The sequence below is a fragment of the Lithobates pipiens genome, unplaced genomic scaffold, assembly GCF_037356315.1.
Source record: "Lithobates pipiens isolate NorthernLeopardFrog02 unplaced genomic scaffold, aLitPip1_a1.2 Scaffold_1, whole genome shotgun sequence".
In the NCBI taxonomy this organism is placed as follows: domain Eukaryota; kingdom Metazoa; phylum Chordata; class Amphibia; order Anura; family Ranidae; genus Lithobates; species Lithobates pipiens.
In genome coordinates, this window is record NW_027507685.1 from 233622273 (window position 1) to 233647931 (window position 25659).

General features: G+C 40.0%; 1 protein-coding gene across 8 annotated transcripts in view; it reads right to left on the reverse strand.

The window, feature by feature from the left end:
* Positions 1–4856: 4856 nt before the first annotated feature.
* COL11A2 (collagen type XI alpha 2 chain) overlaps positions 4857–25659 on the reverse strand; it is a 183221-nt gene continuing 162418 nt past the window's right edge. For all 8 annotated transcript variants that reach the window (XM_077484669.1, XM_077484664.1, XM_077484662.1 and 5 more), the window contains 16 exons: positions 25140–25193; positions 24395–24448; positions 23995–24048; positions 23706–23759; positions 23465–23572; positions 19400–19453; positions 19267–19320; positions 19058–19165; positions 18891–18944; positions 17401–17436; positions 16417–16470; positions 12993–13242; positions 10506–10618; positions 7792–7860; positions 6928–7161; positions 4857–6013 (listed from right to left, as the gene is read on the reverse strand). In XM_077484669.1, coding sequence (XP_077340795.1) covers positions 5867–6013; positions 6928–7161; positions 7792–7860; positions 10506–10618; positions 12993–13242; positions 16417–16470; positions 17401–17436; positions 18891–18944; positions 19058–19165; positions 19267–19320; positions 19400–19453; positions 23465–23572; positions 23706–23759; positions 23995–24048; positions 24395–24448; positions 25140–25193 — 1497 coding nt within the window. In that variant the 3' untranslated portion in view covers positions 4857–5866. The remainder of the gene's footprint in view (positions 6014–6927; positions 7162–7791; positions 7861–10505; positions 10619–12992; positions 13243–16416; positions 16471–17400; positions 17437–18890; positions 18945–19057; positions 19166–19266; positions 19321–19399; positions 19454–23464; positions 23573–23705; positions 23760–23994; positions 24049–24394; positions 24449–25139; positions 25194–25659) is intronic.

Below are 25659 nucleotides of genomic sequence, written 5' to 3' on the forward strand. Positions count from 1 at the left end.
TAACACTTTAAGATAAAAAATAAACTGACTGAGAGTTCAACTTCTCCCTATAAATTATTGCTGACTGTGTCAATGTTGAAAACATTTTTTTCTGCTGCCTGTCTCTGCACCATTGTTGAAAGGTAATGGGAGGAAATTTCTCCAGAGTAATTTAAGGCTCTAAAGCCCCGTACACACGGGCGGACTTTTCGAGGGAAAAAGTCTGACAGACTTCCGACGGAGTTCTGTCGGAGTTCCGACAGAGTTCTGGTGGACTTTTCGACCGAACGGACTTGGCCACACACAATCACACCAAACTCCGACGGAGTCGAACGTGATGACGTACGACTGGATTCGAAGCCAATAGCTGCCCTAGCGTCGGTTTTAGTCCATCGGAATAGCATACACACGAGCGAATTTTTCGAAGGGACCGGGTCTGGCGGAGTTCCGTCGGGAAAATTTGAAGCATGTTCTATATTCTAAAGTCCTTCGGACTTTGGCGAGTCAAAAGTCCGCTGCAGCCCACACACGATCGAATAGTCTGACGGACTCAGTCCGTCGGAGTTTGGATGTTGAAAAGTCCGCTCGTGTGTACGCGGCATAAGCCTTTCCCTTTCTAACTAATGCATAAATATATTTTGGCAGGAGTATAATTTTATTAGTATCCGCAACCACCTTATGTGAGTCATGCTTACAGTTCAATGGAATTTCTGGACAGGAAGTCAGTTGTATATCGAAATAATTCCACCCCTGGTACCATTCTTATTCCAGATATAAACACGTAATTTACAATAATTTGTTAATTTTTTTTCTCCTCATCAAAGCTAAGTTTTGAGCTGGCCCAAAGATAAAATTTGCCTATCAACCCCCCCCCCCCCCTTTCCACTCCAAGACATGTGTCATATAATGTAATTTAGTTTAGAAAGGCACTAATAGGGAGTAATATAGTATGGTTCTACAGCAGCTGGCGCATCAGTCTTCTTTTCTGCACCGTGGAGCGGGGCCGAGCCCTCAAGATTATCATGTTGGCTATAGGCAGCTGGTCCTGTATTTCATATAATGATGATGATGATGATGGCAAGGCAGAAACACCGGCTTCATTGAACTGGTTATCGCTATCGGAATTGGAAGCCTGGTGGACGTCGTCATATAAACTATTCTCTATTAGATCCTCCCTACACAAAATATGTAGTCTGAAGAGGACAGACACATTTTTCTCTTTGGACCAGTTCAGAGTTTATCTTTAATGAACTGGCGTGTGAAAGCAAATGCTTTTTTTGTCCAGTATGGGAATTTGAGGTAAAAGGGTTAAGAGATTGGGGGTCTTTAAAGGAAATGTGTAGTCTCTTAAATTATTTTTACATATGTTTGAAAAAGACATCACCTTGGAAACAAAAACAATATTATCAATGTGGCTAAAATTTTAATAAAATTGTCCTATCTACATACCTGGTGGACCTTCCTTGTTGCTCAAAGATTATGGTAATGAGTATAAAGAATTCTGTGTATTCTCTTCCAACAATCGCTTCTTATGAATCCTTAAGAGAAGCTTCTGAATTAGAAACCCCCCAAGTATCTCTAAGCACCAATTTATACTCATTATTCATCTTCTGAGAGCGACGAAACAGACAGTAGCAAAGACATGGCTCTCAGAGAACCCACACGTGACAGAAGTTAAGTCTTGACTACACTGGAAATGAATTGCTAAACTGAACTGGACTGGACTGGCTAAACTGGACTGGAAATTGTTCTGTCTACATTCCTGGTGGACCTTCATGCCCAAAGACTATGGTCAGGAGTATAAAGAATTCTGTGTATTTTAAACTGGCTAAACTGAACTGGACTGGACTGGAAATTGTTTTATCTACATACCTGGTGGACCTTCTTTGTTGCTCAAAGATTATGGTCATGAGTATAAAGAGTTCTGTGTATTCTCTTTCAACAATCGCTTCTTATGAATCCATAAGAGAAGCTTCTAAATTGGAAACTCCTAGTATCTCTCCAAGCACCAATTTATACTCATGATTCATCTTCTTAGCCCTTGTACACACGGTCGGACATTCTGACAACCAAATCCGTCGGATTTTGTCAGACGGATTTTGTCCGAAACTGTTGCATACACACAGTTGGACAAAGATGTCAGAAAATGCGAACGTACTTAACGTGATGGCGTTATTTCGTTAGGACGGGACTACGTTCAGGCTAGTAGCCAATAGCTTTGGTCTAGGAATTTGATCTGAGCATCTGTCCAATCGTAATTCTCTACACGGATCATGTTGTCGGAAAATTTTATAGCCCAGCTGGAAAACTTGGTCCGTCGGATACTCCGACAGAAACAGTCCGATGGAGCCCACACACTGTTGGATTATCCGACAACACGGTCCTATTGGACATTGTCCATCTGAATGTCCGACCGTGTGTACAAGGGTTAAGAGACACAAAACAGACAGTAGCAAAAACATGGCTCTTAGAGAAACTACACATGACAGAGGTTAAGTCTCGGCTAGACTGGAAATTACTTAATGAGAAATTAACAGCTAGGCACTATGCCTATGTTGCATAATGTCTGGGAACTCTGGGCTGCTAATTTTATACCAGTTCATTTTGACCCCCACCTCCTTAAACTATGACCTGTGAAATTCTCCATCTTCACTGTACACAACTCCTGGGGTGTTGGTAATCCTCCTCCGCCAACACCCCCGAACTTAAACCGATGAACATAGTCCTTTCCTTTTCCCTTCCACATTTCTTCGTCTCTTCCATAACTATACCTCTCCCTCAACTGAATTTCTTCCCCCATCTCTTTTCTATTTTTTATACTATTGTTGCACATTTCTAGCTATTCTAGCTCATTATGTAATACTCACCTGAGATCGAAGCCCTCGCGTCACTTCCGCACATGCTCGTGGGAGCCGCCGGTAATGGCACACTCACCGAAGCAAACGGCACATACGTGCCATTACTTCAGTGCGCATGTACAGGTGATATCTCCTAAACCGTGCAGGTTTAGTAGATATCCTGGGTAGCTACAGGTAAGCCTTATTATAGGGTTACCTGTAGCAAAAAGTCGTCTGTAGGGTTTACAACCACTTTAATGCACAGAGTTTACAAAACCTGATTATGCAATTATGCATTATAATAAAAGACTGAACGAGAAAAACATTATGTTATGTACATTTCAGCATTATAATGTATAGGGAGCCATATTTCTGATATATACTATATTATCATGACAACATGAACTTTAATGGCATCCTAGTCTTAGTATGTAGGGTTCAATATTGAGTTGACCCACCCTTTGCACCTATAACAGCTTCAACTCTTCTGGGAAGGCTGTCCACAAGGTTTAGGAGTGTGTCTATTGGAATGTTTGACCATTCTTCCAGAAGCGCATTTGTGAGGTCAGGCACTGATGTGAACGAGAAGGCTTGGCTTGCAGTCTCTGCTCTACTTCACCCCAAAGGTGTATCTATCAGGTTGGGATCTGGACTCTGTGCAGGCCAATCAAGTTCCTCCACCCCAAACTCGCTCATCCATGTCTTTATGGACCTTGCTTTGTGCACTGGTACGCAGTCATGTTGGAACAGGAAGGGGCCATCCCCATACTGTTCCCACAAATTTGGGACCATGAAATTGTCCAAAATGTCTTGGTATGCTAATGCCTTAAGCGTTACCTTTACTGGAACTAAGGGGCAAGCCCAACTCCTGAAAAACAAAGACACCATAATCCCCCTTCCACCAAATGATTTGGACCCGTGCACAAAGCAATGTCCACAAAGACATGGATGAGCCAGTTTGGGGTGGAAAAACTTGACAAGTCCTGACCTCAACCCGATAGAACACCTTTGGGATGAATTAAAGCAGAGATTGCGAGCCAGGCCCTCTTGTCCACATCAGTGCCTGACCTCACAAATGTGCTTCTGGAAGAATGGTCTAACATTCCCATAGACACACTCCTAAACCTTATGGACAGCCATCCAGGAAGCTGTTATAGCTGCAAAGGGTCGACAAACGAAATATTGAAACCGTCAAAATAAGACTGGGATGCCATTAAATTTCTTGTGTGTCTAAAGGCAGGCATATTAATACTTTGGGTAATATAGTGTATATGAGGCTCCATTTCCTGCTTTACAGTGCTGTATGATGGTTGTGCTTTACTGCTCCTTCTCATTGAATGCCTTGTATTCCTTGTGTGTTTAATATCTCATTGGTAGTTGCCAAGTTGAGTGGAGTCATTGTAGTAGCTAATCTACCCAGACACCAGTGACTCATCTATACATTTCACAATATAAAGAAAACCAAACATGAAAATGTAAAAGTCACATGGAAATTTACTGCAAAAGTATTTAAAATATGTACCCACTGAGAATACGCCATACATTCCCTTTTAGAAAAGTTTTCTGAATTTTTTTGCAAATAATACAAAAGGGGGGGGGGGGTTCTGGGTAAATGCCAAATTACGCCTGTAAACTTATCTTTCACCTGTTGGGAGTTTAAAGCCTTTCCTGAGCCCAGACACCAATCCGTGGAACACAACTGTTTTTGCCTAGTGGTCTGCAACAGCCCGGGGCTGTTGTTTTTAAAATACCATAGATGTGAATTCAATAGAGCAGCAACTAATACTTTGTACTCCAAAAAGCTCACCCCCTGACCACATATACCTGCCCTGTAGTAAGTGTTATGATAACGACAAAGGCCCTATAACTCTTTATTTATCCAATGGGCAGCACTTTCTCTTGCAGGCCTGATATAAAAATTTGGCATTACCCAGAAGACTTTTCCCTGTTTGGATAGGGTTACTCACTGTAAAATGTGAAACCAGTAATACGTTGTGTTCCCCCATATCCCCCCCTTTAAAAAATGCACCCATCCTGACATTTTATTCCTCTGTGGATTTCACCTTTTGCACATCATTTATTTAAATAAAAGAGGAGGAAATGGTAGACACAGAGCAGGCCAGGGAACAGGAAGTGGCAGTTAACAGGTGGTAGAGGGGACACAATAGACAGACGCTGACAGGAAGTTGATAGTCCGGGCAGGAAGTCATGTATGGACATGCGCAAGAGTAAGGAAAAAAAAACAAATAAAAATAAAAAAGCAGCAAAATTATAGATTATATATTACAATACAAAAAATACTTACAAACATTACACAGTAATACTCTGAGCACCTGTGAGGTTTTTTTTTGTTATATATATAATCTTGTTGGTCAAAAAATAAGCTTTACTCCAAGCACCATAGTGAAATCTTGTTCACAGATAATTTTGTCTTCTTGTCTGTTCAGGACATTTGTTTCCAAAAAACATTTTTCCCACGTTTTTTGTGTGCCAGGCAGAAGGGGAACTTTATCACAAATTTTATTATTTTTTAAATAAAATGTAAATCTTTATATCCACAGAAGAAAAAAATAAGAGTCCCGTTTGTACGCATCTGCATGTGTTCATTTTTTTAAATACTGGAGACGTAAGAGCTTGAAAGAAAATGTAAAGAAAGAGACAGCTCTGTATGGGTGAAAGAAGTGGCTCGCAATGTCCTCTGTGTAGATTTCGGCTGGACATAGGACATTAACACCATGTTTTCTGAATGGGAATGGTGTTTTTTATACCATTTATTTAAAAAAAAAAGCCTCAAATAATTCTAGCTAAAAAGTCTATGATAAACTCTTTCTTTGGTCATCAGAAGATCCGCCCAGCTATAGGTCATTGTCACGTGTTGACCAGGTTCTTTTGGTCTCTTGTTCCACCTCGCAGTGGGGCTTTCTTTCTGCTCCTCAGCTGAGCTTCTTCAATATTGGTGTACAGAAATAAAGGGGATGGGGGCTTCTCCTTTTTTATTTTCAGAAAGGGATACAAATGGGTAGGGGGGATGTCTCTAGTTTTGTTTTGCCTCAGCCCAGAAAACATACAGGTCCCACTTCAAAGCCAAATTTCTGGTTGGGTTCTCCAAAGTCCATGAACATAACGTCTCTCAAAGGAAGCTGATCCACAATGGGGGTGTGAATCTCTAATACTGTCTTGTCTGTGCCCTTCCTTGCCTGTAGTAAAAGAAAGAAAGCATCATGGTGAGAGTTGTATTAGTTATGTATTAGTCCTGTACTAGCCACCTTTACCCCAATCTGTTTATATATGTCATAAATTGTAAATATATGTGGGTCAATGCAAGTATGCCTTTGTGAGTTCTTTGAAGTGTACCTAAACCCAAGAACAAAAATGCAATATTACATTATTTAGATGTGGTGTGATCCTGCCAGTAAATTATTGTGACAACATTCACTCACTGTACTGTATCTATAGAATGTCACTCTAGACTAACGTATCTTAAAAAGGCTCCAACCCCCCCTTCTAACACCTATAATAACCACCCTGTAGAAAGTAAATGCTTATACTTGCCTATTTCAGGGTACTCTGGTCCAGTCACAGAGGACCGCTTTAGGGGAGAGGAGGGACAGCTAACAATGGATGCCCCATAGGAGAACCTATGGGTGACATCACCGCATAGGCATTCCATCCATTGCCAGTGCTCTCTCCCCTGAAGCCGACCGCTGGGGAGATCATATGACTGAACCAGAGCGGTATCAGAATAGATAAGTATATGCATCTTCCTTTTACAGGGTAGTTAGTATAAGAGTTAGAAAGGAAGTGGAAGCGGTTTTAAGCTTAGTTAGTTCTAGGCTGGGCTTCTACTTTAAATGTTTTTCTACAGAAGTTAGAACAGAATGTTCCTGAATCCTGAGTAAAGAGATTGAGCTTCTATAAACTAAGAACTGGAATCTAAATAATTTTAAATCAGTCCCTAATAATTATAACTATGATCCCCACTGTCCTAACACTTTGCACCAACCCTCATAGTCAAAACCTCAAGAATGTTGCGCACCATTGATGTCATTGATCTATAAATAAAACCAATGCTGTTTTCTGTACATAGAACCTATGTGTCCCCCTTACTCACCGCACAGCCATCTCTGAGGGCCTTGATGTATGGGCTTGTGTGGAAGGAGAAGTCCTCATCATTGGAGCCCATAAAGTGCAATGCCTTTTGATAGGTGTCGCCTGAGGCCAGATGCCAGGCAGCAGAGCGATGGCAGTGATAGGTGAAGTTCTGGCGAGCGCCCACACTCAGCAGACGAAGGAAGGTCAATTGGACCACTCCAATAGGGTTGTCATCTAAGTCCACATAGGAGAACTGCAGAAAGTGATACACAAACACCAATGAGGGAACAATCAATAACACACACTGCAAAATTAAAAATCTCCTGGAGAAAGACTAGGTTGTAACAAAGATGTACACATGTGCGGAACAATCATTTTCTACATTTCCTGGTATTATCTAAGCTTGAACACTCCGTTCTGACCACATTTCTATAGGTCAGTGAGGCAACCCATTAAAACAGCCACTTTTAACTAGGATTCCTAGAGCTGTGGCTGATTAACATTCTAGTGGGGGTACCTGCATAGTGCCAGGGCCAACACTACTTGGCAATGCCAGCAGCATGACACCAATTGTCTTTTTAGTTGTCTGTAAGGCCAACCATCATTGTAAGGGTTGCATTCTTCCTACTGACAACCAATGTACTGTATAGTAAGAGGCATTTTTTTCTCATTGACCCCAAATGATTTGGTTTTATTAAGGGTTTCCAAGAGCTGAAAAGTATTTTAGGGGTTTTATGAGAAGCATGTGTTGTAGTCAAATATTCATGAAGGATATAGTAGTTTTTCCTAAATTACCCATATACACATTACAGTTTCTTAAAATTATCATTGGAGTAATCATGGACTAATGATAATGTGTAAAGCATCGTTATTTTTCTCTTACCCTACTGCCACTCCTGAATTTGCTGAACCAAGTCTCTTTCTTTTCCGAGCTCCAGGAAGACATCTTCACCTTAGTGACAAAGCAAAGTTAGTAAGTCAGCATTGTATTTCTCTGACCTGAACAGTCGCCATTAAAGACAGCATATTTTTATTAAAACAACTATGGTTACAACTACTTTCCTACTTTGTGCTTCTGTGTCTGATGAACTACTAGAGGAGCTGGTACTCAGAGCTGAGATTGTGTTGACAAGTGCATCTGTAGCTGAACACTGCATTGTTTATTAATTAAAATAAATGTTTAATCTTTCCAGATATAATTCAAATTGATCTAAACAAACTCCATGATTGTGCCCTGTGGGGGGGGGGGGGGTGAAACGCGTTGGGGCGTAGCTCTGGATGTAACTGGCAGAGACTTCTTTCACCTGTTTAGTAATGGCTCTGCTTGGTGTGCAGTGTATGGGACATTTCTCTATGCATAGCCACAGTATGTGAGGAGTTATATGGACTGCTGCCCAGCCAGCACCCATTGCAGGAATCACCAGATGGACTTAAAGCAGCTTAAGCTGAGACATAAAGTTTTGTGATCTAAATAAACGTATCAATCTGTGATAATGTCTGAAAAACTTATTCATGTGTATAATTTGCAATTATACAGTGCCTTGAAAAAGTATTCACACCCCTTGAAATTTTCCACATTTTGTCATGCTACAACCAAAAATATAAATTTATTTTATTGGAATTTTATGTGATAAACCAACACAAAGTGGCATATAATTATGAAGTTTAAGAAAAATAATAAATGGTTTTTAACATTTTTGACAAATAAATGTGGCGTGCATTTGTATTCAGCCCTCCTGAGTCAATACTTTGTAGAACCTCCTTTCGATGCAATTACAGCTGCAAGTCTTTTTGGGGATGTCTCTACCAGCTTTGCATATATAGAGAGTGACATTTTTGCCCATTGTTCTCTGCAAAATAGCTCAAGCTCTGTCAGATTGGATGGAGAGCATCTGTGAAGAGACACATTTTCAAGTCTTGCCACAGAATCTCAATTGGATTTAAGTCTGGACTTTGACTGGGCCATTCTAACAAATAAAAATGCTTTGATCTAAACCATTCCATTGTAGCTCTGGCTGTATGTTTAGGGTCATTGTCCTTCTGAAAGGTGAACCTCCTCCCCAGTCTCAAGTCTTTTGCAGACTCTAACAGCTTTTCTGCTAAGATTGCCCTGTATTTGGTTCCATTCATCTTCCCATCAACTCTGACCAGCTTCCCTGTTCCTGCTGAAGAAAATCATCCCACAACATGATGCTGCCACCACCATGTTTTTTGGTGGGGATGGTGTGTTCAGAGTGACGTGCAGTGTTTCCGCCACACATAGCTTTAGGCCAAAAAGTTACATTTTGGTTTCATCTGACCAGAGCACCTTCTTCCACATGTTTGCTGTGTCTCCCACATGGCTTCTCGCCAACCGCAAACAGGACTTCCTATGGCTTTCTTTCAACAATGGCTTTCTTCTTGCCATTCTTCCATAAAGGTCAGATTTGTGGAGAGCATGACAAATGTTGTCCTGTGGACAGATTCTCCCACCTGAGCTGTGGATCTCTGCAGCTTTTCCAGAGTTTCCATGGACCTCTTGGCTGCTTCTCTGAATAATGCTCTCCTTGCCCATCCTGTTAGTTTAGGTGGACGGCCATGTCTCGTTAGGTTTGCAGTTGTGCCATACTCTACTTTCCATTTTCGGATGATAGACTGAACAGTGCTCTGTGAGATGTTCAAACCTTGGGATATCTTTTTTTATAACCTAACCCTGCTTTAATCCACCACAATCCTTGACCTGTCTGGTGTGTTCCTTGGCCTTCATAATGCTGTTTGTTCACTAAGGTTCTCTAACGAACCTCTGAAGCTTCACAGAACAGCTGTATTTATACTGAGATTAAATGACACACAGATAGACTCTATTTACTAATTAGTTGTCTTCTGTAGGGAATTGGTCACACTAGATTTTAGTTAGGGGTATCAGAGTAACGGGGGCTAAATACAAATGCCTGCCACACTTTTCACATATTTGTAAAGAATTTCAAAAAACGTTTATCATCTTCCTTGCACTTCACAATTATGTGCCACTTTGTGTTGGTCTATCACATAAAATCCCAATAAAATACATTTATGTTTTTGGTTGTAACATGACAAAATGTGTAAAATTTCAAGGGGTATGAATACTTTTTCAAGGCACTGTATGTGTCCTAAGTGAATAGCCACATTGCCTTAGTACAGTGATGGCGAACCTTGGCACTCCAGATGTTTTGGAACTACATTTCCCATGATGCTCAACTACACTGCAGAGTGCATGAGCATCATGGGAAATGTAGTTCCAAAACATCAGGGGTGCCAAGGTTCACCATCACCGCCTTAGTATATATGCAGGCTCTGCTTTGTGTTTTGCAGTGCTAGAAAACGGCTGTGCTTTACTGCTCCTTCTTGCAATGTAATTCTGTAAATTAGATGCTTCTTTAAAAACAATGCGCTCCCTTTGTGGCTGATTTCATATCTCAGTTCAGGTAAATTTGTGAAAATAATGAAATACAAAAATTATGAACAAACATATAAAATGAGAAAGTAACATCAAAATAATTTTACAGTAGTGCAATAACGATTCATAATAAATGCTAAAACACAAAAAAAAAATATTTTAATTTAAAACATCCTGCTTACCTTCTCAATGCGCTTGCTGGGGAAGATGCAAGACTCCGCCCCTGCAGTGAAGTTACAGAAGACTTTGAAGGAATCTCGTGCGCAGCCCTTATTAGGATCGATCCAGTATTCACCTAAGAGAAGAGGTAGATTTAATGGTGCATCCTATGCAATGCGGCTCAGTTTTGGAGCTTTTAGAATTCTGCTGCTTGGCTGCTCCTGATACACGACAAGGTAAGTATACAGAACAAGAGTTTAGTCTTTCGTTTTGGCTTAGTATGGGGAATGTTTAGTGTATTTATTTATTTATTTTTTTTATTATGCCAAGAGCTAACACTAGCAATTTTTTTTTTATTTCTGATCAAATAAATATGAAAAATTTGATATTTATTTCTGATCTCAAGCCAGCAGGTGGAGCACTCGGCTCTTTTTTACATGCTTTTAAGGCTCTCTTTGTCTACTATGCTCAAAAAAGCTCTAAAAGACTCCATAGCTCAACCCAGTTCAAAAATGGTAATAAAAATATATGCATCAATTAAAAAAAAAAGATCAAACCTTAAGAAAGTAAAATAAATTTATCCTAATATGATTAACTTACCACAGATTAAGATTTAAGTGCTAGGAGGTTAGGTTATGTGTTTAGGGCTCAGGTGGATAATTAAAGGGATTGTAAAGTAAACATTTTTTTTTTTTTAAATAACAAACATATTATACTTACCTCCAGTGTGCAGCTCGTTTTGCACAGAGTTGCCCTGAACCTGCACTTCTAGGGTCCCTCGGCGGCTGTCTCTGCTTCTTCCCGCAGGTACTTCTCACGTTCATGCGAGCTCCCTCGCATGGTGAGAAGCACCTGCGGGCGCGCTCCCGTGATACAGCCGGCGTCTATAGCCGCTCGCTGTATCACACGGGCTGCCCCCTGGCCCCCTGGCACGGGCCGTCCCCTGGCCCGTCACAGTGTGACACCCCTCGGCGCACCGTATCATTGGATGTGATTCAGCAGCGCGAGCCAATGGCTGCGTTGCCTTCAATCCATCCACTCCAGGCAATCAGCGGCCAGAATGAGTGGCGAAGAGGATGGTGGGGGCGAGCGCGGGACTTTCAAGGGGTGAGGTAAGTAAAACGGGGGGACTGGGGGCACCGGCAGTGTGAGATGTTTTTTCACCTTAATGCATAGAATGCATTAAGGTGAAAAAACATTTACCTTTACAACCCCTTTAAAGTACATACTATATAAAGCTAAAATTTTCTGGTTACATCTAAAACATGTTTTATTTAAAAACTTTTCTTTGAAATTAGTAATTGGATCTTTTGTAAGGTCTTATTTTCGTATTTCATTTGAAAGACATATTCTTCCAAAGAGAAAAAAAATCCCTTCTTAGTTGTCACCAAAAAGTTATTATATACGTCAATTCTAATGCTGCATACAGACATTCTGACAACAAAACCGTGGATTTATTTCCAATGGATGTTGGCTTAAACTTGTCTTGCATACACGCAGTCGCACAAATGTTGTTTGAAATTCTGAACGTCAAGAACGCGGTGATGTACAAGACGTACGACGAGCCCAGAAAAATTAAGTTCAATAGCCAGTGTGGCTCTTCTGCTTGATTCCGAGCATATGTGGAATTTTTGCTCACATTGAACATTTGTTGTCAGAAATTCCGACTGTGTGTACAGTGTTTTGCCGCGTACACGTGGTCGGAATTTCTGACAACAAATGTTCGATGTGAGCTTGTTGTCAGAAAATCCAACTGTGTGTAGGCTCCATTGGACATTTGCTGTCGGAATTTTTGACAACAAATGTTTGAGAGCTGGTTCTCAAATTTTTCGACAACAAAACTTGTTGTTGGAAATTCAGAGCATGTGTACACATTTCCGACACACAAAATTCCACGCATGCTCGGAATCAAGCAGAAAGGCCGCACTGGCTATTGAACTTAATTTTTCTCGGCTCGTCGTACGTGTTGTACGTCACCTCGTTCTTGACATTTGGAATTTCAGACAACATTTGTGTGACCTTGTGTATGCAAGACAAGTTTGAGCCAACATCCATCGGAAATAAATCCACTGTTTTGTTGTCGGAATGTCCGATCGTCTGTACATGGCATTAGGGGGTGCTGTAGCACCAAGGATCTTTGTTAACGCATAAAAATGTAGGTGAGCGCTAGGATTTACACATGTTCTTAGTACCATGAGCTTCACAGCATAAACTAACATGTTGTGTGGTCTGAGAACCTATGTGCTGTGCTAAATGTTACATTTAAGTCCCCTACTGCAATGTAAAAATATGTCCAATGCTGAAAGGTCTCAACAGAAAAGACAGAATGGGGTTTTCAGAAATCTACTCATCACATTTTCTACAGAATCAGTGAGAAATACAATAATGTTGGTCCTCAACTGCCTGAAGAGGTAAAACCCATATGTTTTGTATTTTATTTAATCTTTACATAAAAATTAGCTTAAAACACTTGCTTAGCCCTCGTAGAGCCTGTCCTTGGTTTTACATACCATCTGGAAGATCTGGCTGGGAAAGATGAAGGTCCTGGCATGTTCGAGCCGGGTGTTCCTTTGTACCCTTTGGAGCTCTGAATAACTCGATATCTTTCTTTATAGCATTAAGAGATCCATAGATTTCCTCCATGCCATCGGTATATTCTGCGGCTGAATCTTCTGCCATGAACTGACTGGCATCAATGGAACGTTTGTTCTTCTTGGGCATCTGGAAAGGCAGTGGCTGGATGGCCTCTCCTGGTGGGCCCTGTTGATGAGGCATGAACAGTTAGCAATAAAATCCTACACACTCTATGTTTCATAACAAAAAATGCATTAACCACATTATCTATGAAATATTGTAATAATTATTGATAGACTACATGATACATGGAAGCAGCACAATTTATTCATTGTATATGCACTGTAGGGTCTGCTTTCCACTTTACACAATGGTTTTACTGCTTCTACTTACATTGTAGGTCTATAAGTTGGCCAACTAAATGAAAACAGTGCACATCCTCTCTTGCTGATATCTCAACGTCAATGCCAAAAAAACTGAACCCTTTTAGACTGTAAGCTCTCAAGAGCAGAGTCCCCCTATTCCTCTTGTCTTGAACTGTACTATAACTATACTATCTGTTTGCACTATATTAATCCAATATAATTTGCTTTAGAAGGTCAGCCAAATTATAATGTAGCAGATTTTTTACAAATTCAGACCAAATTCTTGTAATTAACCTAGTATTATACATATTTTTAACGCATTTATTACTTCTTGCAGCACTCCCCATGACAATGTCTTAAGCTACTTTTCTCTGGAGGGCAGCGCCATCTTTGTTCAGGCACTATCCAGGATCATAATCTACTTACTGGACTAATATGTTAACTTAAAGTGATTGTAAAGTCTTGTTTTTTTTTTCCTATAAAAATAATAAACATGTTATACTTACCTGCTCTATTGCAGTGGATTTGCACAGGGCAGCCTGGATCCTCCTCTTGCTCAGTGTTCAGTGCCCCCACAGCAAGCAGCTTGCTATGGGGTCACTCGAGCTCAGTCACAACTCCCTATGTCCATTCAGACATGGAGCCCTGACCCGAACCCGCCCCCTCTCTCCGCTGATTGGCTAGCTGCCTTTGATTGACAGCAGCGGGAGCCAATGGCGCCATTTAGGAAAGAGAATCTGAACGGCTGAGACACTCATGGACATCGCTGGACAGAGAAGGACATCAGGTAAGTATTACGGGGGCTGAGGGGGTCTGCTGCATACAGAATGCCTTTTATCTTAATGCATAGAATACATTAAGATAAAAACCTTCTACCTGTACAACCCTTTTAAAATGTCACTAAACCCACATCATAAAAAACTGAATAAATGGTGTATTACATCCTGTTTATACTCACTCAGTCACTATGAGATTTGTTTTCTGTATTTTACAAAAAACCTTATTGATCCAGCTGCTCCCTTCCTCCACCTTCTGTCCATTTGGACAATTCAGCTTGGGGTTTTGAGCAGCCCATGTGATTTTTTATTTTTATTTTTTTATTAAAATGCTTAACCTATGCAGTCTTACCCGAAGGCCTTGATGCGCAAAAACAAAACAACATTGACATTAAAAGACCTTAAGAAAACCAACAAACCAGCATAGCAAGATACAGAATAAAAGCCAGAGAGTCTGTCCATCACACCCCAATTAAAAATTAGGTGACTCCAAAAGCTTGTACAAAAAGTATGGTTTTTAATTTCTTTAAAAATTTCAAAAAGTCATTCTCAAGTCTCAGTTTCAGAGGCAAGGAGTTCCAAAATACAGCTCCGTGTACTTTACTTGTTCTCCCTCCACATGAACCCGTTCTTTCACGGGCAGCCAATGCAGGGCTCTAAGGGATGGAGTGATGTGGTCACGGCGACCAACACCTGTCAGTAACCTTTCTGCGGCATTCTGAATCAACTGAAGCTTGTAAATGGTACAAGCAGGTATGTGACTATACATTATTGGAGGCTTCACCTCCTTCTTATTCTAAGACACAAGCTGGAGGCATGCCTGGCAGAAATCTGCCCACACCATGTTATTGCCAGAAATAATGAATTGATTTCAAATATATATTTTTATGACAATTTAAAACAGTTTATTGATATTATTTTTAAATGTTTACTCGGTATTCTAAAGACTTTTTTTCAATTTTGAACATGTGTCCAGCAGCAGAGGACTAGAATTTCCTGCTTATGTTTCCCTGCAGACAGGCTGGGAATGATCTGGGTCATGTGACAGTGGTATATCGATTAGGAAAAAGGTACACTGATTTTTTTTTATATATATAATTATAGAGCCATCATCCACATACAGAAATAGAAAGGGCAATGTAAATGAAACAGTGTGTGTTTAGTATCACTTTAAAGATGACTCAATTGTGTAAATTCTGGTGCCTATGCAGTTCTCACTCAAATCTGACACATATCAGGCCCTGCTGCAGCTTCTCACCTTGTGACTTGCTACAAAGTTACTCTGTACAGTCTGTTTAATGAGGGAGAAGAAATAGAGGAAATGCCTCCTCCTTTCTGCAGCTGACTGACTACATGACCTGAGTGTAGGCTAAGTCACTGAGAAGAGCTCAAGGACAGCTTATTAAAGAGGAAGTAAAGCCATCGATTTAACAGTTTCAGAAAACTGTTATGCCGCGTACACACGACCGGACTTTATAACATCCAAAGTCTGACGGAATGATTCCGGCAGACTATTCGATCGTGTGTGGGCTGCAACGGACTTTTGATTCGCAAAAGTCTGACAGACTTTAGAAATGGAACATGCTTCAAATTTTTCCGCAAGAACTCTGCCGGACCCAGTTCCTACCGAGAAATTCGCTCGTGTGTATGCTATTCCGACGGACTAAAACCGACGCTAGTGCAGCTATTGGCTACTGGCTATGAACTTCCTTATTCGAGTCGAGTCATACGTCATCACGTTCGAATCCGTCGGAGTTTGGTGTGATTCTGTGTGGCCAAGTCCGCTCATTCGGAAAGTCCGTCAGAACTCTGTCAAAACTCCGTCAGAACTCCTTCGAAAGTCTGTCGGACATAAGTCTGGTCGTGTGTACGCGGCTTTACTTTCCTGGCACGTGCCAGAAATGTAACTGTCACATTGGTTGTGCTCTCAACTAAACTGTCAAACCATCCAATGGCCAGTGTCATAACTGATCACATGTGCAGTTTCATGGCAGATAAAGATCAAACAGAGGCCAAAATGGCAGCTTCCTTGGCTGAAAACGATAGGAGGGTTTACTTCCACTTTAACTTTAAAAGGTACAGCTGTTTTCAGCCAGCCTTCTCATGATAACATACACCATATGCTACTGATGGGGCCTAGGTCTCATGTATAGATTGTATTAGACCATGCATAACTTTGCTGTGGGAGAATTGTATTAATATGACAAAGTTTCACTTACTGGAGCTCCAGGGGGACCTTGTATTCCTTTCTGTCCCTTGGGTCCAGCTTGTCCCTGTATTCCAGCAAAAAAAAAAAAAGTTAGATCATTTCGTATAGACAGGTACATTTATGAAAGCACACATAGATATATTTTGAATATGTTACAGTAGTCATAGCCTAAACCAAAATCATAAAAAAAAAAAATTGCGCTATTGTGCTGACATAAAAATATCAAAAACAGCCGCAACCTCTACTGTGAGATATAGCACAGTTCCAAAGCAAAAAATTCATACAAAGAGTTGCGCTAAAAAGTATTGAGTCAGACACAAAATAGGAAAAATTTATAGTGACAAAAGCTAAAGAAAGAGTCTTGTGATAACATCCACACCATCCGCCACCTTAAGTTGTAGGATCCAGTGTTAATCCCCTTTCACCACAGGCAAAACGGTCGCTTACCAGATTGCACGGAAATCCTATCACGGGAGGTCCGTGTCACTTGTGGCTCTAAGCCCAGCCAGGGCCTTTAAGTATCCCAGGAGTCTCCTAGAGCATATGGAATCCCCATCCAAATGATGATATCACAAACGACCTCAGGGATATCATAGCTGGAAATTAGTTCACCTGAGCACCCGGAATATACAGGTGTGGAGCTCAGGGGATCTAATTTCCAGCTACGATGTTCCTAGGATTGTTTGTGATATCGTTATTTGGATGGGGATTCCATATGCCTTAAGAGACTCCTGGGACGCTTAAAGGCCCTGGCTGGATTTAGAGCCACAACTGACCTTCTGTGATAGGAAGTCCATGCAATCTGGTAAGCAACAATTTTGCCAGTGGTGGAGAGGATTAACACTGGATCCTACAACTTAAAGTGGTGAACAGTATACATAGCATTCCTTTGTATCATTCATTACAAAATGAAAAGTATACCATTTCTAGGCTGGCGGTGTATCAAATCTAGAACTGATTTATGTAAAAATGGAGGCAAGAACAAATTACTCACCGTGGATCCTTTAGCTCCCTTAGGACCAAGAGGACCCTAAACAGGAAATAGACAAAAATATTGAAATGTAATAGAAATATATTAACAAATATAATGCATTTAAATCATCTCTGTCCTCCAGGCTACAAGTAAAGGAAATCACTGAAATACTACCCATGAGGCATTGCAACTGTGCTAAAAACAGAAAGTCAACCCAATTGAACTTGCATGTATGCTTTTTAAATTTTTTTTATTCATTCCCATTCAGCAGTCTACTTGTTTGTTTCTGGAAAGAATTGGAGTCCTTAGTCACATGTACTAATACTTGTGTAAACTCTCTCTTATGCTGCAATTTGTGTGTTTCTGAAGTGCACTCAGATAGAGGGCAATGGACCAGTGACTATACTTGTAGCTAAATCCAGAAACAAACAGTCAGGCCAAAAAAGACACTACTGCTGGTATGCAGGCATACGGCTGGTTTACTCACTATGCAGGGCTGCAATGAGACTTTCTAAGTAGTTTGCCTCTACTTATGACTGTCTCTTAAGCCTAGTACACCTGATACAGAATATCGTACAAAAAATGGCGCTTTAGAATCGATCGTACGATAATCTGATCGTTAGTACACAGCTTTCGTCAAAGTTATCCAAAGGGACAAACACAACATTTTTCTGGTACGATACCAGATTGTACGATTTTCGTTTAATCAGTACAGTTTCATCTGAATATACAATACAAATATATGACATCACTTCAGAATTTTTAGTCTGTCGTATGAGAATTTGCGTACTTTAGTAACCAATTTGTTTTCGATATAGCATGCAATAAAAAACTGGTGATCATTCGTTTGATAATCTCATAATCTGATAATCTCTTTGTGTATACTAGGTTTTAGTGTGTAATAATCATACCTCCCTAAAGAACGCATGTTTTCTGGGCCAAACCGAGATTTGGAAATTACTGTATGGATCCTTTCTATTCTATCTAATTCTGGTCCTCTGAGATCGCAACAACTATAGGTCGGTATACCTACACTGGATCAACTGTGGGTATAGAATTGGGTATATGGGATTGTATGATTTTTTTTTTTTTATGGTTGAACTAGATGGGCTTGTGTCTTTTTTTCAACCTGACTAACTATGTAACTAGGCAGCTTTTGGGACAGCTTGGTGCACAAGATGAATTCAAAGACATAATTATCAGGGGCTGGGCTTTGTCACTAGAGCCTGTTTTAATGGGAAATCTTCATGTTTGAACAGAGCGTAGCTTTAGATATATCCTGTAGTCTTCCACTTTACCACCATGATTACTACACATTTGTCTGTTAGAGGTTTGGAGGTGTTCAAAGTCTGTTTGGTTACCTCAAAAACATATTTTTATATAAACTAATATATAACTAAATATATAAACTAAGACTCACATTGGATGTGAAGAGCCAATCCATCCTCTGAATACTACTTTTTTCTCTCTCTAATATAAACTAGTTTTTAATAGCAGACCAATAAACTTACAGGGGGGCCAGCAGATCCACCTGGACCGATAGGACCAGTGACACCAGCAATACCCTATGGAAAGAAGGTAGACAGAGTCAAACCCAAAACAATTGTGAACATATACATTAATAAAACGCTTTTCTATGATATCAAATGATTCTTTGAAATGATAATTCAACACTCACAGGCTCTCCTTTCTGTCCTGTTATCCCATTTGGTCCTGGAAGGCCTCTGTCTCCTTTCTCTCCTTGCTCTCCAGTTGGTCCAATAAGACCAATAAGTCCAGGGTGGCCCTTAGGGGAGAATGAAACATATATTGGTAAGAACCCTTTGCACCATGATGTCTTCCAAGCATACTCCACATATCATACACATCATAATATTAGGTCCTTACCTTCTCTCCTTTAGCTCCACCATCTCCCTTCAAGCCTGGCAAACCAGGAGGCCCCTGTGAAATAACAAGTTAGAATATATTCTCCTGAATTACAGACTAATATTCGGTAAAGACATTTAGACAACACACGTACCACTGGACCTGGAGGTCCGGCTTGACCAGTTGCACCAGGTCGACCTTGTTCACCCTGTAGATAATGAAAGGAGATGTAAGAACTGATTAATGTTTAGCAATGTACATTTGTCTTATATTGATCTCTAAGTTGTGCATCCATTTCTGTTGCTCTGTATATTGTGATTTACTTGTTCTGTACAGTATTTTAGTAGTAAAATAAGCTTTTCTTTTTTTTTTTTTTTTTGCTGTCAGTTTTAGTTGTCCAAATGCTCGGCTTCATAAATCAAAGGAAACAAAATAAAAACTAGTTAAATGGGACCAAAAATTATTCAGCTTCATGCATTGCTGGAAATAAAGTTAGAATTTGGATACTAAAATTCTATGCAGACACATTGATAAATGAAGGACACAGTAATGTCACTGTTGAGATTAATAAGCTGATCCCTAATAATGAGGTCTTCAAAAAAGCATTGGACTGTGGTGATCCATATGGCTACCCTCAATCAGTCCATCTCTTACAATTTGGGCAATCATGTACTGTATAAAGATGTGATTATCAAATACACCCCAAGAAGATGTAGATCTTGATGTGAATGGGGTATTTGAAACAGATGGTAGATGAGTTCATATGGGTACTAACATAAGTCCTCCCTTGTCCTGGGTGCTAAACCTTGAGAATAATTACATTTGACAATCTATATGTATGGCCACATGAAAATATGATAGCTTCTAACCTCCTCATGCGCAGAATGTCCTTTGCTTAATATAATAGGGGAATGTTTTTGTATATAAAAAAAAATCCCTTCAAAATTAGCTACAAGGGGGTAGACCAATGTGATTTGAAAACATGGATGGATGGTTATTCTGTTTATTTCTTTTGAGCCAGGACTCATTAAAACTTTATACATATCGGTCAATATTTTCTTGCATATTTATCCATGCATTCCTATGTGTCCAAACCAAATATGGAAACATTCAGTATGAACAATGTTCTTTAATTCATAATGCGATTGTGACCATTGTGTACTCATGTGTCTTTGTTGTGGCATTATGTATATTGTAACATGACCATGGTAATAAAAAAAGAGATCCAATTAAAAGTCACAGATGAAGCCAGACAGATAGTAAACAAGGAGTGTCATTTCTCAACATTCCAGAAACATTGTGTACAGCATCTTCATAACTCTACCACACTGAACGGTAACAAGGTTTCACAGTGGATTTTAAGATTGAGTGGGTAAGTGGCAGTGCATCCTTTGATTTTTGAGTGGTTCTAGGTGTTAAAGTAGCGGAAAGACCTTGATGATTATCGGATAATGGGGTTGATTCACCAAAACTAGAGAGTGCAAAATCTGGTGCAGCTCTGCATAGGAACCAATCAGCTTCCAGGTTTTACTGTCAAAGCTTAACTGAACAAGCTGAAGTTAGAAGCTGATTGGTGGCCATGGATAGCTGCACCAAATTTTTGTAAATCAAACTCAATGTCTCACCTAGCAGCACTGATAGCTCTGGTGTGTAGCTTTTATAGTCCTAGAAAGGATTATACAAGTAGGTAGCTATGCACAACCCAAAGTAAAATAAAACAGTCAGTGTAGGCGTGATACTGTATAATATGCATCGTACTTCTACCCATTTCAGGACTACCCATTTTCCTGATCTGCCAAAAAAAGTCAATGCAGAGTCCAAGAAACTGGTTGCAAAATTCTGGCCAGATAGAACAGAGTCTCTGCTCTTCGAAAAAAAAAAAAGCAACCCCTGGTCTTTCCCTTGTGCTGGAAATGTAACTGCTCTAGGGGAGACATTCAGAGACTAGACATGTGTAATTTGGGGAAGCCTGCTGAGAGCTGATGAGTCATCGGTTGTTAAGGACGAGGCGGCTGGCTTCCTGGCCTGCTCCTTAGCAACCAGCTATTCTTCACACAGAATTTGAGTCGGTCGATAATTTTTCAACCGACCAGAATTCGACTTGTTCCAAAAATGTGGAATTCATTAGAAAACAAAATCAACAAAACTAAATTAAACCAAACTAAACTAAACGAATTCCAAAACTAAGACTAATCATGCAACTCATGGGAATAATACTAAGGGACAATCCCACAGCCCTTCTCCTTCTCTTGACTCTGCTACCCAAGACCCAGTACACCAATGTCCTATATGTTTATCTCCTAAACTTAGCAAGATCATGCATACCACTGAAGTGGAAGAGTACTAAACTCCCCTCCCTGTAAAGGCCTGTGGATCTCAGTAGTTAATGATATCAACCATATGACCATAAGATCTTACTACCTCACGTAGGCAGGATAAATTTCACTTCACTTGTGTCCTACTGAAATTATTTTGCTTCACACAGAGATATGAAGAACACAACATTGCGATCCAATCTGAGAATATTAATGGAACTTGGCGAGATATCCACAAGGATTCCTAACCTACAAATTGACAGTCTAGCCTTGGGGAGGAAGAGGGTGAAAGGGGTCCATTTTTCATTTCCAGGTTAGTTGTCCCCTCTCTCTCTCCCCCCCCCCCCCCAGCTCCTTACCTTTACTCCCCTTTTTTTCCCTGTCACCCAGGTTCACTTGTTTCTCTTTCATTACCATCAATTCCATACTTATCCCCCTCTTTTATGTTGTGTTGGCTAACATAAAAATTCATCCACAATGACAATACTAAGAAGCCACATGCAAACATCATGGCCAGATAGAAGGCACTCTGTTTTATCTCATTTATATCATACAAAGAAATGATCAATTTCTGAATGTGCCTTTCTCTTAATGTATTTGAACGATCACTCTGCAAAAAATGTATGTACCTTATCCTGTCAAAGTTTAAATGCAAAATAATGAATTAAAAAATCTCTGATTGGACAGATGGAGAGGCAAGGCAATAATGTCAAAGTCTCCACCTTATCCAATCAGGGAATGCTTTGCATTAATTAGGAAAATGCAAAGCATTAATTGAAAGTTGCCAATACCCAACAGCCAACCTCCTGTGTTCATATTGCAACAGGGCAGCTGATTGGCACAGGACCTGGAAGCAAGTGGCAAACACTGGAGTAGTGGTGCCTGCTACAGTGATTTCCAGCTTCTAGATCAGGGGTCAGCGACTTTTTTCCACTTAAGGGCCGGATTCAATGTATATGAATGCATGGAGGGCCGCATTCACCTGCCAATATATTAAGATAATAATCTGAACCCCTTTACATTACACAGCCCCGCACCTCTGGACCCCTTTACATTACACAGCCCCCTGCATATTAAACAGCCCCCCTGCACATTACACAGTCCCCCCCCCCACCCATGTTATGCTTTAAAAGTGTACACACTCCTGGAATAGACAGGTTACCAGTTTAGAGTCATAGAGGAGGTCTTGTGCTAGAATTCTTGCTCTAACGATTTGCGTTCTCAACTTACGAATGCGTTCGCTTCTGCACGTGAGCACAGAGGGATGGGGCGCTTTAATGCTGCTCTCTGTGACAGGTCTTCTGGGACCTGTCATGTGTCCCAGAAGACTTCGGGAAGGAGAACTTCTGCTTGCAATCGCCTAAGGGGACCCGAATGGAAGTGGGAGTGGTTTCCTGTCAAAATCGGGTAACCACTCCCCCCCACCTCCTCCCTAAAAGCTCAGTTTCATAAACAGGAGCTGAGGAGGAGGCCTCTAAAGTGTAACTTCCCCTTTTGGGTGGAGCTCTGCTTTAAGATCAAAGATGATAATAAGTGAACTAAAATAGGAACTTAGGCCTCCAAGAGTAACCAATCTGATTCTCTAGTGAGACACTGGTTATTTTTGGCACTATGAACAGTTTTTCCTTCAGTCACTTGTAATCATAAAGCCTTTTATAAGCTGACACAAATGTGGACTTTGACATCATCAGGATGTATAAAATATTCAGTGAATGTATTGCTAGATGATGGTCAGAGCATAATCTGATCTGGCCGAATCGCCCAAAATAGTAACATGTAGACATCTTTTCACAATTAGAAGGTTTTGAGGTGTTTTTAATAAGTGTGACCCAAACCTTGTTATTCTACCAATTCTACCAATGAATATTGTCTAAACACAACATTTTATGAAGCATTTCACTTACCACAGCACCAGGCAAGCCTCTCAGTCCTTCAGGACCTTGTTTTCCTGCAGTTCCCTGAGGTCCAACAGCTCCTGTCTTTCCTTGAGGTCCCAAAGCTCCACCCTCTCCCTGAAATTAATCATTGCCACAAAGAGAAAACTATTTTATTTCAGAGGTTAGCAAATGCATTTAATAATTAACACATTTTGAAAAAAAATCTTTGATTACAACTTTCGGATATAAAAAAATATGCGAATGGTACCTTAGCACCTTTTTCTCCTCCACGTCCCTCAGGGCCAGGGGGGCCAGCAGGACCCTGAAAGATGAGCAAAGTGTGAGACCCAACAAAACCAGGAAAGCAAGACGATCAGAGGATAAATAAAGATAGCTTAAAAAAAAGTGGTTATCTTGTATTTATCTTTAATTTTGTTAGGTGGATTCATGTATAAAATCCAGAAGATAAAAAAATGACAAAGGTCGTTAATCAGAGGAAGACTACCACCAGGACAAATGGTTCCGAAAATATAAGAATATGTTAAATATATACTTACTCTCTTGCCAAGGGGTCCTGGAGGTCCATTTTCACCAGTTGGACCAGGAGATCCCTGTTAAAGACATTAGGAGAACATCCTTATGAAGAAAACATAAATCATAAACATCTATATGAAGGATTGCATAGACTGATGTCAAATGGATATGTCTTATTAAATGTTTAATATAAAATATGCTTTAATAGTCTGTAATTTTGACTGTGCAGTCTGCACAAGCTCTGTACATCCAATATATTCTTGGTTCATTATCATATGTACAGAGTTTAATCAATTATTGTACAGTGTATACCTTATTATATAACTGTATTTTTGTTCATTATTTTATGGTTTCTCTTTTTTAAATAGTACCTAATGCATTGTTTTCCTTTCCTAATAACTCAATATTTCCTTGGTCACTTACTGCCTCTCCTTGTTCTCCATCTTCTCCTCTTTCCCCCTTTGCGCCATCTTGTCCCTGTGAAGAAAAAATGCAAATAACTGAACTTTGAATATGTAAAGGACATAATAACTGCTTATGAAAAAGTAACACAACTCTGAACAATGGCCCATAGGTTAGGCATGACTTCTTTGTTAGTCAGAGGCTTCCTTTAACACTATTGATCCAGGAAATTGCACCAGGGCCAAGGGAATCAATAGATGTGAGGAAATTCCTCTCATCAACCCGGCCTCAACCAGGAATGAGACAATAACTCACATCTTCTGAGTTGGGCAGTGGTCTATTGACAGTGGGTCACCCCAAAGAATGTGTGGCAAATAAAAAGTGTTGTGAAAGCAACACATGAAGGCAACTAATCAAGAACAGTGATATAAACATTTCAATAATGCTTGTTAAAGATAATGTGTACCTTATCGGTTATGCCCAATTAGTAAAAAAATTATATGCAGGTTGAGAGGTGTGCCATCTTAACTAAGTAGTGTTGACAATAGTATAAGTTGTATATTAGGGTGCTTTTCTGAATACCACTATTGACATTACTTGTGTAAGTGTTGGTGCTATATAAAATGCTGTTTGTCATATTTGTCAACATATTAGTGCAGTTAATTAAGGTTTATTTAAGAAATCACAAATAAGTCATCTACATTGCTTAAAAATCAACACTGAATTAATTTGATATACAATGTGAATTTATTGCCTCCATACTTACTCTAGGTCCCATCTCTCCAGGGGGTCCAGGATCTCCAGGGAAGCCTACAGGACCCTAAATAATGACAGAAATAGTTAAAAGTAATTTGAGGTCATCCCAAGATCTAAATTCTCATTGTCAAATGCACAACTGAACACAACTCCACCCTTGAGGCTTCAAAATGCATGACTGTCCCACAAAAAAAAATATAATAATACAATTGGGGTATTTAAATAAAATTTTGATTTATGTCCATTATTTATTTAAAGCACTGTTGTATTGTTTTTAGTTAACATTATGTATTTACAAGAGTGGTACATTTAAGTGGGCAAAATTAGTAAAGTAGGATCTTTTTTTCAGTTTTGATTAAGAGTAAGAGAGGGTTATAACCCCTGTCAGTTGTTTCACCATTTCTGTCCCATTGTGGAGACTTCCCTTCACTTCCTGTTCCATAGCGAAACAGAAAGTGAGAGTAAATCCCTACAAGTTAAGGGAAATAACTGGGCCCCAGGTCACCATAACTAGTGTAATCATTGGAAGA